The following is a 17,169-nucleotide window of genomic DNA, read 5'->3' on the forward strand; positions in this document are numbered from 1 at the left end:
ATGTTCCCTTGGTAACTATAATTTTCTTGAAGAGATCTCTAGTCTTTCCCTTTCTATTGTTTTCCTCTGTTTCTTAGCATTGATCACCGAGGAAGGCTTTCTTATCTCTCCTTGCTATTCTTTGGAACTCTGCATTCAAATGGGTATATCTTTCCTTTTCTCCTTTGCCTTTTGCCTTCTTCTTTTCATAGCTATTTGTAAGGTCTCCTCAAACAACTATTTTACCTTTTTACATTTCTTTTTCTTGGGGATGGTCTTGTTCACTACCTCCTGTACAATGTCATGAACCTCTGTCCGTAGATCTTCAGCCACTCTATCAGATCTAATCTCTTGAATCTATTTGTCACTTCTACTGTATAATCATAAGGGGTTTGATTTAGGTCATACTTGAATGGTGTAATGGTTTTCCCTACTGTCTTCAATTTAAGTCTGAATTTGGCAATAAGGAGTTCATGATCTGAGCCACAGTCAGCTCTTGGTCTTATTTTTGTTGACTGTATAGAGCTTCTTCATCTTCAGCTGCAAAGAATATAATCAATATGATTTCAGTCTTGACCATCTGGTGATGTCCCTGTATAGAGTCTTATCTTGTGTTGTTGGAAGATGGTGTGTGCTATGACACATGTGTTCTCTTGGCAAAACTTTATTAGCTTTTGCCCTGCTTCACTCTGTACTCCAAGGCCAAATTTGCCTGTTACTCCAGGTATTTCTTGACTTCCACTTTTGAATTCCAGTCCCCTATAATGAAAAGGACATCTTTTTGGGGTGTTAGTTCTAGAAGGTCTTGTAGGTCTTCATAGAACTTGTTCAGCTTCAACTTCTTCAGCCTTACTGGTCAGGGCATAGACTTCGATTATTCTGATACTGAATGATTTGCCTTGGAAATGAACAGAGATCATTTTGTCATTTTTGAGATTGCATCCAAGTACAGCATTTCAGACTCTTTTGTTGACTATGAGGGCTACTCCATTTCTTCTAAGGGATTCTTGCCCACAGTAGTAGATGTAATGGTCATCTGAGTTAAATTCACCCATTCCAGGCCATTTGAGTTCATTGATTCCTAAAATGTCGATGTTCACTCTTGTTGTCATCTGTTTGAGCACTTCCAATTTGCCTTGATTCATGGACCTAACATTCCAGGTTCCTATGCAATATTGCTCTTTATAGCATTGGAATTTACTTCCATCACCAGTCAATACCACAATACCACAACGGGGTATTGTTTTTGCTTTGGCTTCATCTCTTCATTCTTTCTGGAGTTATTTCTCCACTGATCTCCAGTAGCATATTGGGCATCTACCTGAGGAGGTAGATGAACCTGAGGAGTTCATCTTTCAGGGTCTTATCTTTTTGCCTTTTCGTATTGCCAAAGAATGCTCAAACTACCACACAGTTACACTCATCTCACACACTAGCAACGTAATGCTCAAAATTCTTCAAGCCGGGCTTCAACAGTACGTGAACCATCTGAAATTCCAGATGTTCAAGTTGGTTTTAGAAAAGGCAGAGGAACCAGAGATCAAATTGCCAACATCCATTGAATCATCAAAAAAGCGAGAGAGTTCCAGGAAAACATCTACTTCTGCTTTTTTGAGTACGCCAAAGGCTTTTTACTGTCTGGATCACATAAAACTGTGGAAAATTCTTAAAGAGATGGGAATACCAGACCACCTGACCTGTCTCCTGAGAAATTTGTATGCAGGTCAGAAAGCAACAGTTAGAACTAGACATGGAAAAACAGACCGGTTCCAAATCGGGAAAGGAGTATGTCAAGGCTGTATATTGTCACCCTGCTTATTTAACTTATATGCAGAGTACATCATGAGAAACGCTGGGCTGGAAGAAGCACAAGCTGGAATCAAGATTGCGGGAGAAATATCAATAACCTCAGATATGTAGATGACACCACCCTTATAGCAGAAAGTGAAGAAGAACTAAAGAGCCTCTTGATGAAAGTGAAAGAGGAGAGTGAAAAAGTTGGCTTAAAGCTCAACATTCAGAAAACGAAAATCATGGCATCTGGTCCCATCACTTCATGGCAAATAGATGGGGAAACAATGGAAACAGTGAGAGAGTTTATTTTGGGGGGGCTCCAAAATCACTGCAGATGGTGACTGTAACCATGAGATTAAAAGTGCTTACTCCTTGGAAGGAAAGTTATGACCAACCTAGTCCTAGATACCATATTAAAAAGCAGAGTCATTATTTACCCAAGAAAGGTCTGAATAGGCAAAGCTTTGCTTTTTCCATTAGTCATGTATGGATGTGAGTGTTGGACTATAACAAAAGCTGAGCACCAAAGAATTGATGCTTTGAACTGTGGTGTTGGAAAAGACTTTTGAGAGTCCCTTGGACTGCAAGGAGATCCCACCAGTCCATCCTAAAGGAAATCAGTCCTGAATATTCATTGGAAGGACTGATGCTAAAGGTGAAACGCAAATACTTTGGCCACCTGATGCGAAGAGCCCTCTTATTGGAAAAGGCCCTGTCTGACGCTGCAAAGATTGAAGGCAGAAGAAGGGGGTGACAGAGGATAAGATGGTTAAATAGCATCGTCAACTCAATGGACGTGAGTTTAAGTAAGCTTTGGGAGTTGGTGATGGACAGGGAGGCCTGGCCTGCTGCAGTCATGGGGTCGCAAAGAGTCAGTCAGGACTCAGTAACTGAACTGAACTGACTGAACCTTTAATCAATGGGAGGTCTGCGGTTTGTTTTTTTTTCCCCAGTGTCTTAAGGTTGAATGCAAGTACATTGTTTTGAGATTTTTCTCTTTTTTTGTCACTTTGTGACTTAATTTTTGTTCATCTCAAATTACTTTCCAGTTTCCTTTGTGATTTTTACTTTGACTTATTGAGTGTTTAGGAATATGTTTTCTATCTTCCATGTAGCTGTGAGTTTTTCAAAATTCTTTAGCAGTTAATGTCTAAATTCATTCCATAGTGATCTGAGAACACGTTTGTTTGCTTTCAATAGTTTTAAATTTTGAGGCTTATTTTATGGCCTAACATGTGGTCTCATCTAGAGAATATGCAGTGTGCATTTGTAAAGAATGATATGCTCTTGTTGCTGCGTGGAGTGTTTTATAAATGTCTGTTAGGTCTAGTCAGTTTATAGTGTTGGTCAAGTCTTCTGTGTCTTTGTTGATCTACTTAGCTATTCTATATATTATTGAAAGTTGGGTATTAAAGTTTCCAGCTACTATAAATCAGGGGCTTTCCAGGTGGTACAGTGGTAAAGATCCCACCTGCCAATGCAGGAGACACAGAAGACACAAGTTTGATCCCTGCTTTGGGAAGATTCCTTGAAAGAGGAAATGACAACCCACTCCAGTATTCTTGCCTGGAAAATCCTATGGACAGAGGAGACTTGTGGGCTATATATAGTCCATGGGGTTGCAAAGAGTCAGATGCAACTCAGCACACAAGCACTACAGATGCATTTTCTGTGTCTTTAATTCTGTCAGTTTTTGCTTCATATTTTTTTGGAGGTTCTATATGTATGTACATACATACATACATACAAATACATACATCCATGTATATACATATATAGACATATATGTATGTATATATATTTCTAGTTGCTATGTCTTTCTCATGATTTCACCTCTTTATCATTACAGAATATCTTTATCTGTCATAAATTTTTCAAAATTTTAAAGTTTATGTTGTCAGATATTAGTATATATTTTACGGCTTGATTTGATTATTGAATTTTTTCCCTCATTTCATTTTCAGCCTATTTGTTTCTTCGAATTACAGGTATTTTTCTTGTAGACAGAATATAGCTGTATCTTGCTTTTTAATCCAGCATGATGACCTCAGCCTTTTGATTGGGTTGTCTAATGTGTTCTTACTGAATGTTATCATTGACATAGTTGAATTTACATCTATTATTTTATCTTTTGTTTTCTATATGTCTTATGGCTTTCTGGTTCCACTGTTTCTACTTCACTGTTTTCTTTTGTGTTAAGGGAATATTTTCTAGTGTAACATTTTAATTTATTTAATTATATTTCACAGTTTATTGTTATTTTCTTATTTTTTCTAGGGCAACCTAACTTATCAGAATCTACTTCAAACTTATACCAACTTAATTCCAGTGAGATACAGAAATTTTACTCTTTACAGCTCTAGTCCCTCTTTTTTGTGCTATTATTATCACATATATTACATTTATGTATCCTATAGATTCAACAATATCTTCTTATAATTGTTACTTTATATAATTGTATGCCTTTTAAAGAAGTTGAGGGAGGAAAGGACAGCAAAAATATATTTACAGGGTTTGTTAGGTTAACCTTTTTTTTTTTTTAACCATTTCTGGTTCTCTTCATTTGTTGCTATAGATTCAGGTTATCATTTGGTTACATTTGCTTATGTCAGTATAGCTTTGTTCCCACACAGTTTTTGTGGTGTTATTGCCAATATATTTCTGTTATAGTTCCATGACACAATTATATACATGCTGTTTACGTAATTGCTTTTGAAATCGGCTTATGGAAGAAGGTCCGTCTAGTCAAGGCTATGGTTTTTCCTGTGGTCATGTATGGATGTGAGAGTTGGACTGTGAAGAAGGCTGAGCGCCGAAGAATTGATGCTTTTGGACTGTGGTGTTGGAGAAGACTCTTGAGAGTCCTTGGACTGTGAGGAGATCCAACCAGTCCATTCTGAAGGAGATCAGCCCTGGGATTTCTTTGGAGGGAATGATGCTGAAGCTGAAACTCCAGTACTTTGGCCACTTCATGCGAAGAGTTGACTCATTGAAAAAGACTCTGATGCTAGGAAGGATTGGGGACAGAAGGAGAAGGGGACGACAGAGGATGAGATGGCTGGGTGGCATCACTGACTTGATGGATGTGAGTGAGTGAACTCCGGGAGTTGGTGACGGACAGGGAGGCCTGACGTGCTGCGATTCACGGGGTCACAAGGAGTCGGACACGACTGAGTGACTGAACTGAACTGAATGGAAGAAAGAAAAATATGCAGTTATACTATATTTTATAATTACATCATTACTTTATTGACCTTTGGTTTTTGTATGTTGATATGAATTGTTCTTTTGTTCCACTTGCTTTCAGCCTGAGCAATTTTTTTAGTACTTCTTGTGCAGTGGTCCACTAGCAATAAATTCTTTTAGTTTTTGTTTGTGTGGGAATAAATTTATTTCACCTTCACTTCTGAGTGTTAGTTTTGTTAGATATAAGATGCTTCGTGAATAGTTTTTTGTTGTTGTTGTTGTTCTTTCAGCCCTTGAGATATTATATCCCCTGCTTTTTGACTTCCATTGTTTCAAAGGTGAAGTCGACTTAGTTTAGTGTGGGTGTGGGTGGGCGGGTGGGCGGGTGTGTGAGCACACTCGTGCGCAGTTGCTTCGGTCGTGTCTGACTCTTTGAGACCCCATGGACTGTAGCCTGCCAGGCTCCTCTGTCCATGGGAATCTCCAGGCAAGAATACTAGAGTGAGTTGCAATGTCCTCCTCCAGGGACTCTTCCCGACCCAGGGATCAAACCCATATCTCTTGCTTCTTCTGCATTGGCAGGCGTGTTCTTTACCACGAGCACCACCTGGGAAGCCCCGAAGACTCCCTTGTGTGCGACAAGTCTGTTTTCTCCTGCTTTCAGGATGCCTCTTTCTTGCTGCCTACTGCTATGATCTGTCTGGATACCAACCTCTTTCTTGGATGTATAGGTTAATGCTTTTCATGACACTTGTAAGTTTTCAGTCATCATTTCTTCATTTTTTGAAGCTCTTACTCCTCCTCTCCTTTGATACTCTCATTACACAGTGTTGGTACATTTGATGTTGTCCTCTCATTCTGTGAGTTGGTTCATTGTTTTCATTCTTTTATCCTCTCTTCTTGAGACAGTTCTTCAAGTTTGTCAATTTATGTTCTTCTCTTATTATTTTTCTAATTCCTGATGAATCCTAAGACTTTTTATCCTTGTGTCTGTTAACATCCTAAGCCTGAAACCTCAGATGTCATTGGAAATGCAAAGACTTATGGCATGGATTTTTCCCAGAAACTTTACTTTTCCCAACTTTCTAATCTCCCAGGTCCTAGTAATTTCTCTCATCATGATATTAGCTCCCATCTCACTGTGGCTACCTGTTTGGCCATAAAATGTCCTGAGTGACCCTTTGAATTTGGACTTGGATCTCAGCTCTAAATGGAACCAAAATATAAAGAGAAAGCACTTTGATCTGGGGCAAGGAAGCTTTTGCCTTCTAACAACCGGCACCATCATCAGCCTAAAATTTACTGATAACCTTTGAGGGGGCTCCTTTTCCCAATAAAAACCAGATCTGGCTCACTCTATGCAGTTTATGACCCATCAAGAACATGGCACACTAGCATCTGGAGGTGTAAAACTCTGACTGTCCAACTCCATCTCTGCCAAGACTATTGAGGGTAGAATAATTTTTGACATAGTAATTCATTATTCCCTATATTTACTTATTACTATTCTCTGCCTTCAAACAGCAGTCAGACTCTAAGCTTTGGCTGATGGGAGGTTTGTGGCATGGTAGGAAACGGAATTAACATGCAAACATGGCTGTTTTTTAGAACCATCTAATCCCTCTGAGGCGATTGTGGTAGGTCTTCACTGAAGATGAGCAAGAGAACCTTGGAAGAACGCGAATCTCCTTCAGAAAAAGAGTGATTCTTTGAGATTGGGATGGTGAAATTTCTGGGCTTCTTGAATGGCAGACCTGCATACCTTGCTTCTTTTCAGGACCCTCATGTAGGTGGTAGAGAGAAGAATGGCTGTGTAATTCCCAGAGCCATTTGCTCTACACAAGGATGAGAGCAGTAGACTTACAGAATTTGTGAGACAATAAAACAATGGAAATTTACATGGTAATTAGCACAGATGCTTTACAACTCGATAGACATGAGTTTGAGTGAACTCTGGGAGTTGGTGATCGACAGGGAGGCCTGGCATGCTGCGATTCATGGGGTCGCAAAGAGTCGGACACGACTGAGCGACTGAACTGAACAGAATGCCTTGATAATGATAAAACCATGAGGGTCATGGAGAAGGCAATGGCAACCCACTCCAGTACTCTTGCCTGGAAAATCCCATGGACAGGAGCCTGGTAGGCTGCAGTCCATGGGGTTACGAAGAGTCAGACAAGATTGAGCGCTTCACTTTCACTTTTTACTTTCATGAATTGGAGAAGGAAATGGCGACTCACTCCAGTGTTCTTGCCTGGAGAATCCCAGGGACTGCGGAGCCTGGTGGGCTGCCATCTATGGGGTCACACAGAGTCGGACACGACTGAAGTGACTTAGCAGCAGCAGCAGCATGAGGGTCATTACACTAAAATGACTGAGGTTAAATTTCAAGCCAGCCTAGCCAGTTCAGGATTAAAATATGAAATCAGTTTGGGTTATTGTTAGTAAACAGATTTAGATTTCTTATTAAGATTTATTATTGCTTATTAAGATCGTAAGCTGAGATTTCTGTTTACTGTCTCGAAGTCACCCATACATGCAGCTGTCCCTGCAGTTTGGCATTCCTAAACAATCTAGATTCAGATTTAGCAAGGATCTCAAACCTTGTCAATATGAGACCTTAACTTACAGGTGAATGAATGATTGTTACTCAGTTGTGTCTGACTCTTTGTGACCCCATGGACATATCCTGCCAGGCTCCTTTGTCCATGGAATTCTCCAGGCAAGAATACTGGAGTGGGTTGCCGTTTCCTTCTCTTACAAGTGAAAGTCACTCAGTCCTGTCCGGCTCTTTGCGACCTCATGGACTGTAGTCACCGACTTCTCCAAGCCGGAATACTGGAGTGGGTAGCTGTTCCCTTCTCCAGGGAGTCTTCCCAATCCAGGGATCGAACCCAGGTCTCCAGCATTGCAGGCGGATTCTTTACCAGGGATTACTGGTAAAGAATCTTGAGCCACCAGGGAAGCCTAAGAATACTGGAGTGGGTAATCTATCCCTTCTCCAGCGGATCTTCCCAATCCAGTAATCGAACCGGGATCTCCTGCGTTGCAGGCCAATTCTATACCAGTTGAGCTACAGGGAAGCCACAGTCAAATTCCTTGTAGTTGCAGGTTTCACCACTAGAGGCCTCCCTAAAGAAGAAACATCACTTGAAGGGACTTGGTCTCCTATGGCCCGGATCCCTGAACTTGTACTCACTTGGCCAAATAAGGTACAGTAGTGGTGTTAATTGATACTTGGGAAGATTAAAAGAGAAAGAAGAAATTTAAAAAAGGTGGGGTGAGGATGAAGAAAATGAGAGAATGTGAATAAACACCTACACGTAAAGTGAATTTTAAACCCGGGACATCAGACTGTTTTATCCCATGCTACCCAGATCCTCTAGTGTTTTTGCCTTTGCTCCTGGTGCATCTTTGGGAAGAGTGGCAGGAATTTTGAACACCCTCTGAAGTAGTAATGCCTAAAGTATTCGACTCTCTCCTTTACTAGACTATAAGTGAATGCAACCTGAAACCAGGCGTGGAGTTTATTCAGAGACATGCTTGCAGTACCTACCTACCACATTTTTGAACTTCCAAGGTGGCTCAGTGGTAAAGAATCCACCTGCTAAGCAGGAGATGCGGTTGGATCCCTGGGCTGGGAAGATCCCCTGGAGAAGAAAAGGGCAACCCACTCCAGTTTTCTTGCTTGGAAAATTCCATGGACAGAGGAGCCTGGCAGCCTATAGTCCATAGAATCACAAGAGTCAGAAATGACGTAGGAACTAAGCAACACCAACCACATTTTTAGACATATAGTAGATACCTGAAATCTTGCTGAGTAAATGAAGGAGCCATATCTTCAATTGTTGTCATAACAGGGGGACAAGTTTCAGGAACTGAATAAATAAGAGATGGCAAGAAGTAACCTGCCATAGTTTTCTAAGGGACCAGGGAAACTACTTCAGTCTTATGCCTTTTCCCCACATTTTCTTGGAGACTCTGATGGAGTGTGGCTCTCCTGGGTTCAAGCCCTGGTCTTGCCACTGATGACCTTTGCAACTCTGTGCTCTCTGGACCTGACTTTCTTCTGTAATAAATGATCATGATAATAGCATTGTTATACCTGTGGAAATATGTTATGAACTAAAAATATCTTGTAGTGTTAAGGTGATATTACCACAGATAGTCAGGGATTCTTTCTCTATAGTTGAACTAAAAGACCTGATAAAACAAATATTTTTTAGAAGAATCTAAATACCCATTTGCATGGTACTTACACATACATGCACACAAACACACACACCAGCACAAGCACATATCCCATCCCCCACATCTCTTCATACCACACACACATCACAGCTCTGAAAACATTAAATTTCTTTCCATATGGCTGGCAACATCTGGTGATTAACAGTTAAATAAAATTAATGAGGCCTTCCATTTTTATTAGTTACATAGTCATCCATTGCAAGCAATAGCTTTGTTCAAAAGATCTCTGTTTTCTAATTCCCTTAAGTTTCAAGTTTCCCTGGCTGACCTGGCTTTGAACTGTGTTCCTTTGTGCAGATAAAGGGAAAGTCTTTGGCTCCCTGTAAAGGGCTAACCTTTATCTGTGCATCTCAATGCAACACTCATATCCGTCCCTGCTGTGCTTGCTGTAAATCACAGGCTCATCTGCTTTGATGTTTACTTCTTTTTATTTCTTTATTTCTTTTTTGTCTATAATACCAAGTATTCTACTTGTGTGTGTGTGTATTATGTATGACAAGCTTTTCCTGTAGTGCATGCTAATGACTTGCTTAGCTATGGGCATTTTCTTGTGGTAGCCTCATGTTTAAATTGAGAAATAATTTATATTCCACAATGCCCTGGCAACATCCATTTCTACTAATATGGAAATAGGGTGGAATTGGACATTTTCTTGTGACATATTGCTTAATAAATTATAAACGTTATCCTATCAGATCTGACAGTGGTACATAAATGACAACATAAATGACCATTTGTAATATCAGGTGGCTTATGGTTCAGCATGAATATTTATTATGATTTAATATAAATACTTAATATCCAGTATAAAATATTGTATATGTCATTACCAGTAGAATTAAATGTGCTTAAAAAAGTCATAGAGTTTAACAGCCTCACTAGGATCTTCATATTTTACATGATTGATTTTAAGGCATCATAGGTTTCAAGAGGTGACTAGCAAACTCATTTCAATTGTATTAAATTACAAAGAAAATGAATCCTTAGACACCATCTGGCAACTTATCAAAACAGATAAGAACATTTTCACACTTACTGATTCAAATGAAATGAATGCAATGTAAAAATTCTTTCTCTTAATAGATGAGATAAAAATATGCTAATTATTTTTTCTTACTTTTAAAATTCTTCCTTTGCCATCAAACAATGAATCTTATTTAACAATTCCTAGCATCCAAGAAGGTATTTTAAAATTCCCTAACTCATTACCACATTTGAGCAACTTGGCCATGGTTATGCCAGCTGGGTGATGGCACTCTGAAATCCATCATCCATCTTTCTGGCCTCTTTTCACGCACTATTCTGCACTTCCATTGTATTGAAAGCAGAAAGAGATTTAAAGGTGGGTTTACAGGTCCTAAGATCTTGGAATCTGACCAATTTTTAAGTGATTAGAATGTGTTCATGTGTGACTCAACATAATAAATAACAGCTGCAATATGTACAACACTTTATAAAGGACTTTTCACATTCAGCATAATCCTAAATTCTTATAGCCTTTCTGTGAAGCAGCTGTCAGTACTCTCATTTTCTTGGTGAAGGAATTTAAGCTCAGAGCAGTTGAATAAATTAATTGCAATCAGAGAACAAATGAAGAGCAGTGCTGCAACTCAGTCATAGGACCACTGGTTACACAGGTGATATTCTTTCCACTGCTTCATTTTTACCTTGTAATTTGGGATCATTAAAAAATATATATAGTGTTTATAATTACCTTGAGAGACTAAATGTCCTGGTAGTTACATTGAAAAGAGTCCTTGTGTCCATGTAAAAAAAAAAATGTTAAAAATATCCTGAGCCATTTGCCCTATGTTCTGAATTCTTGAGTTAGGCTTGCTGATCAGGAATTGCAGGAAGTGAAAGCATCTAGGGAAGGATGATAGTTTATCCTAGTTTGGAGGAGAGTAGGCACTTTGAATGAAGCAGCAGAAAAGAGATTAAAAAAGAAATTGCGAGGAGATGAGAGTACATCATGAGAAACACTGGGCTGAAGGAAGCACAAGCTGGAATCAAGATTGCCAGGAGAAATATTGATAACCTCAGATATGCAGATGACACCACCCTATGGCAGAAAGTGAAGAAGAATTAAAGAGCCTCTTGATGAAAGTGAAAGAGGAGAGTGAAAAAGCTGGCTTAGAGCTCAACATTAAAAAAATTAAGATCATGGCATCTGGTTCCATCACTTCATGACAAAGAGATGGGGAAACAGTGGAAACAGTGGCTGACTTTATTTTTCTGGGCTCCAAAATCACTGCAGATGGTGATTGCAGCCATGAAATTAAAAGACACTTACTCCTTGGAAGGAAAGTTATGACCAACTTAGACAGCATAGTAAAAAGCAGAGACATTACTTTGCCAACAAAGGTCCATCTAGTCAAGGCTATAGTTTTTCCAGTGGTCATGTATTGAGAGAGTCAGTTCCTAGGCAGGTTGATAGGGAGTCTAGGGGTTCCCAAGGAGAGAGGGGTCTGGAATTCTCAAGGAGGAAGAAAGGACAAACTTTTTTTCTTTCTCCACATTCCTTAGGATTATGTAACAATAATGTATCCTGCCTGAGGATAGTCTTTGGATTCAACCTTCTGTTATCTTAAAATGTTAATTATGGGAGTAGACCTGGTCTTTACAAGGATGTATCTTGCCTAAGGACAGTGTTATCTTAAAATGTAAATTATGGGAGTAGGTCTGATGAGGTCTTTACAACCTCCAGATATTCTTTGGATTATATAACTTCATTGTTAACACTTGCAAGGGGGTACTCTTTCTGCCCACTCCTGATGCCTATGTCAGAAGCTTTCTCTATCTCCTTTATACTTTAATAAAACTTTATTACACAAAAGCTCTGAGCGATCAAGCCTCATCTCTGGCCCCAGATTGAATTCTTCTCCTCCGGGGGCCAAGAATCCCGGTGTCTTCGCGTGATTCAACAACAACCTTTCATCTTGGGAGCTCGTCTGGGATCCTTCAGGACAAGGTAAGGATGCTTGGAGCTTTAGTTCTTTGTTCTCTTAGCGAACACGTTTTCTGCTGTGCTTTACTAACTCTACCGTGTGCTTGTGTGAATGAATGACAGGCCCTGCATGAAGCAAGTAAGAAGCCCTGCTCTGCGGTTCCATGGTGATCTCATAGGGCTTATGGCAGAAACCTGTCGGGGCGTTATACTGACCTGCCAGTGCCAAGAGGCACCCAATGTCTCCTTCGGGAACCAACCAGAAATGGGCAAAGCGTGTGGACCGAACTCTCCTTTCTCGGTCAGACTTTTCTGTCTCTTTGACCATTTCACAACTCCTTGGGAATTAGAAATACTAACCTAATCTATCGGATCATAGACTTTCAAGGGACTTGTGATCTATACTGTTACTGTGTACTGTGGCTTAGGTCCCAAACTTGGATTGGTAGTCAAGAAAGCGCCTAGCCTCGCTAGGAATCGAAAGTTCAGAAGCTAGATGGAGCTCTAGCTCCCAGAACATCTCTGAGGTTAAAGGTTACTCAGATTGGGACTGCAATGGGTTTTTTTCTTTGGTAACGCCGGCTCTTAGTAGATCAGAGGAGGCTGTTATACTGGTGTGGTGATGCTTGGAAAGAACATCTCAGTTTTATGTTCATGTCGGTCTTATTGTAGTCAGGAAATACTCAGGGGCGTGCACATGCACTCAGGTGATGACGAATGTTTCCCCCAGTGGTCTTAGCTTGGGAGGCATTCCGGAAGGTTACTCTGATTCACCCTGGGTGACATCAGAGGCAAGCAAGGTTAAAGGTGAAGAGCTGGACGTCAAGTAGGGATGCTATCAAGTCTACCCCGGTACATCCCCACCCCATCTCGGTGGTAGAACCAGGAGGGACAAGTACGGCGCCTACGTCGGTAAGGGACAGACTAAGTCTGACCAGGAAGGAAAAGCTTTTGGTGTAACGTCTGTCTACACCCCCATCTAGAGCAGGGAGGGATGCCTCCAGTAGAAAAAATGGCGCTGGTCGCTTTTTTCCTCTCTTACAGATGGGAGCTAACAATTCCAGCCTCACTCCTTTGAACTGTATCCTGAAAAACTGGGATAGATTTGATCCCCAGGGCTTAAAGAAGACACACCTGGTCTTCCTATGTGATACTGCATGGCCACGGTATCCACTGGAGGACGGCGAACGGTGGCCAGTTGGAGGGTCTCTTAAGTATAATACTGTTCTACAATTAGACCAGTTCTGTAAGGAACAAGGGAAATGGGTAGAAGTAGCATATATGTTGCCCTTTTTCTCTCTGTGAAATATGCCAGACTTATGTCCTAAGGGTATAGATTTGGGCGTGAAACCTTCAGCTCTCTCCTGTCCTCTTACTTTGTCCCCGTACCAGGGACTCCAAACTGGGATTCAAACTGCCCACATGGAGGTCCAAACAACGCCTGTCTCAGTACGACCTCAGACTACTCTGATTTCAGTAGAAACTCAGACCATCAAAGTAAGAGACGAGATGGAGGACAGGAGACAAAAAAGAAGAGGAAAAACAGGTTTCTCCAATCTATCCCTGGGATCATATGCGCAGAGCAGCCAGAAAGACTGAGGAACAGCCACACAAGCTGTTGCCTCTTTATGAAACACCCACGTGGAGAAATAATCAGTCTGTGAGAGTTAATAAGCCTTTCTCTTATCAAGAAATACAAAGAATCAAGGAAGATCTGGGACACTATTTAGAGGACCCAGAAAAATATATTAGAGCTTTTAAAGGTGTTACTCTGCTTTATGACCTCACTTGGAAGGATGTGATGTATATCTTGGGACAAACGCTGACTCCCGAGTCAAAGACTCGAGTTTTGGGAAAAGCGGTTGCTTATGGAGATGAATGGCTTGGTAATGAATCGGTAGGGAAGAGGGAGAACGAGATATCGGCCCTCCCCACTGGGAATCAGGCAGTCCCAACTATAGAACCAGACTGGGACGACAACACAGCTAAAGGAAGATGGGATCAGAGTCATTTTGTTAGATGTATTCTTGAAGGACTTAGGCTGGCGCGTTCTAAGCCTTTAAACTATGGCAAATTGGCAGATATAGAACAGAAGGAGAAAGAAGCTCCTGGTAAATTCCTAGATAGACTGAGAGAAGGCCTTCGCAGATTCACTGAGACTGATCCCGAAAGTGAAGAGGGAAAAATGATCTTAAAGGATAGATTTCTCACTCAGTCGGATCCAGATGTCCACCGTAAGCTATTAATACAGGCGTATGGACCAAATCAGTCTTTAGATACTCTGTTACAACTGGCTCAGACAGTCTATTATGGTAGGGAATATGAGGAAAAGAAAGAAAGGCAAAAAAGGACAAAGGAAAAGGCGGAAGCCTTCGCCATGGCTATGAAAAATGTTCGTAAACAGCCTGAGAAAAATGCCCAGAGGGGCCCAGGTGAAAAGGGATGGGCTGGCTCTTACTGTGGAAAGGAGGGGCACCTCAAGCGGGATTGCCCTCAGGCATCTAAGCCGCCCCCGGCTCCATGTCCGGTCTGCAAAGGACCACACTGGAAGAGAGACTGCCCCCAGAGGTGTAGGTCTCCCGGGTCGGACTCTCAAGACAATCAGGACTGAAGGTGCCCGGGGGTCCCCACACAAGCTCCCATCCTAAATACACCTGAGGAACCCCGGGTATTAATAATTGTGGGGGGCCAATCTGTCGATTTCCTTTTAGATACTGGGGCAACTTATTCTGTGCTTACTGAAGCCCCTGGCCCACTTTCTTCCCAATCCACTTCCGTAATGGGACTGTCTGGACGAGCCAAAAGGTATTATTTCAGTTATTCTTTATCTTGCAACTGGGATTCTTTTTTTTTTTTTTTTTTTACAGGTTTTTAATTTTTATTTTATGCAACTGGGATTCTGTGCTGTTTTCACACGAGTTTCTGATCATGCCAGAATCTCCCTCACCCCTTTTGGGAAGGGATATACTGAGCAAGGTCCATGCCTCTGTTTTAATGAATATGGAGCCCTCCCTTTCTCTCCCTTTAGTTGAACAAAATGTAAATCCTAGAGTATGGGCTGATGGAAAATCTGTGGGTCGAGCACAAAATGCTATTCCTGTAGTTGTTAAGCTCAGAGACCCACACGTATTTCCACATAAGAAGCAGTATCCACTGAAACCTGAAGTTAAGGAAGGGTTAAAACCCATCATCGAAAATTTAAAGGAGCAAGGACTATTAATTCCCTGTAACAGTCCTTGCAACACTCCTATTTTGGGTATAAAGAAATTGAATGGTAAATGGAGACTAGTTCAAGATTTACGAATAATAAATGAGGCTGTAGTTCCTTTACACCCCGTGGTGCCTAATCCTTATATTCTATTGTCTGAAATTCCCGAACGGGCCAAATATTTCTCAGTAATTGATTTAAAGGATGCCTTCTATTCAGTGCCTTTGGCGGAAGAAAGTCAATTCCTATTTGCCTTTGAAGACCCTACGCAGCCAGCTTCTCAGTTAACCTGGACAGTTTTGCCCCAGGGATTTCGTGACAGCCCTCACTTATTCGGACAAAGTTTGTCACGGGATCTACAAAACTTTAATAGCTCTGAAGCAGTGGTGTTACAATATGTAGATGATATTTTGCTCTGTGCTGAGACAGAGGAAGCTTGTTCTCGAGCCTCAGAAGATTTCCTAAACTTTCTGGCAGACTGTGGTTACAAGGCATCAAGAGAAAAGGCTCAGCTTTGTCAACAATTGGTTAGATATCTGGGCCTAATCATATCAGAAGGGACTAGGGCCATAGGCCCTGAGAGAATTAAACCGATACTAAATCATCCCCTACCTATGACTTTAAGACAATTGAGAGGAGTTTTGGGAATCACAGGTTACTGTCGCATTTGGATTCCAGGTTACGGGAAACTTGCCCCCCCTTTATATAAACTTATAGCTGAAACTCAGCAGGCCCAAACTGGCAAACTGGTTTGGTCTCCAGAAACTCAAAAGGCTTTTAAGGTTCTTCAGACTGCTCTCCTGCAAGCTCCAGCTCTGAGCTTGCCCACAGGGTCAGAATTTAATTTGTTTGTCACTGAAAGAAAAGGTGTGGCATTGGGAGTTTTGACACAACCCGGAGGGCCTCACCAACAAACTACTGCTTATCTAAGCAGAGTATTAGATGTAGTTTCACGTGGGTGGCCCCACTGCCTAAGAGTAATTGGGGCAGCGGCTTTATTAGCACCTGAAGCTTTAAAAATAATTAATGGACGAAACCTTACTGTACTGACTTCTCATGATGGGAGTGGAATATTAAATTCTAAGGTTAATATTTGGATGACAGACAGTAGGCTTCTTAAGTATCAGTCATTGTTGTTAGAAGGACCAGTAACTAAGCTTAAAGTTTGTGGAAATTTAAATCCTGCCACTTTCCTTCCTGAGAAGGAAAATGAAACACCTGATCACGATTGTTCTCAATTCCTAACTTTGAACTATGCAGCTCGGGAGGATCTAAAGGATACCCCATTAGACAATCCTGACATGGAAATATTTACAGATGGCAGTTCTTTTGTTCGGGATGGAAAGCGTAAAGCAGGTTACACCATGGTGACCGCTGAACAGGTTTTGGAAACAAAATCTCTCCCCCAGGGAACCAGTGCTCTGTTGGCGGAGCTTGTGGCCCTGACCCAAGCTCTAGAGTTAAGCAAAGGGCAGCGGATGGGCCTGATAATCTATGTGAGTCTACTTCTGCTGACTCCAAAAATCCTGAGTCTGCCGTTTGATCCTCAAGACAATGTCTTCCTGTTCTGGGCTCACTCCTATGCTGCATTCCACAATCGGTTTAACTGCTGGGTCTGTGGAGCACTCCCTTCTTGGTCAGTGGAAGGCTTCCCGTGGTGGACATCCCCACTTCAAGGAAAAGACTTTCTCCAAGTCTGTGAATACCTTCGACAACAATCATATGCGATGCCTCTTTTTCATCTGATGACATCTACCAACCCTAAAATGGACTGGTGCAACACTTTGCACTTTAACTATGGACA

General features: G+C 41.3%; 1 protein-coding gene across 1 annotated transcript in view; it reads left to right on the forward strand.

Moving 5' to 3' along the window:
* Positions 1-16,065, forward strand: part of LOC147370956 (uncharacterized) — a 103,293-nt gene extending 87,228 nt beyond the window's left edge. Inside the window, exons 4-6 of the mRNA XM_086406482.1 lie at positions 12,081-12,181; positions 12,281-12,458; positions 13,202-16,065. Of these exons, the coding sequence (XP_086262608.1) occupies positions 12,081-12,181; positions 12,281-12,458; positions 13,202-13,462 (540 nt within the window). The 3' untranslated portion in view covers positions 13,463-16,065. The remainder of the gene's footprint in view (positions 1-12,080; positions 12,182-12,280; positions 12,459-13,201) is intronic.
* Positions 16,066-17,169: the final 1,104 nt, after the last annotated feature.

Source organism: Bos grunniens, chromosome 6 (assembly GCF_055505025.1).
Source record: "Bos grunniens cultivar Pamir isolate PY7600 chromosome 6, Bosgru_T2T1.0, whole genome shotgun sequence".
Taxonomy (NCBI): Eukaryota; Metazoa; Chordata; class Mammalia; order Artiodactyla; family Bovidae; genus Bos; species Bos grunniens.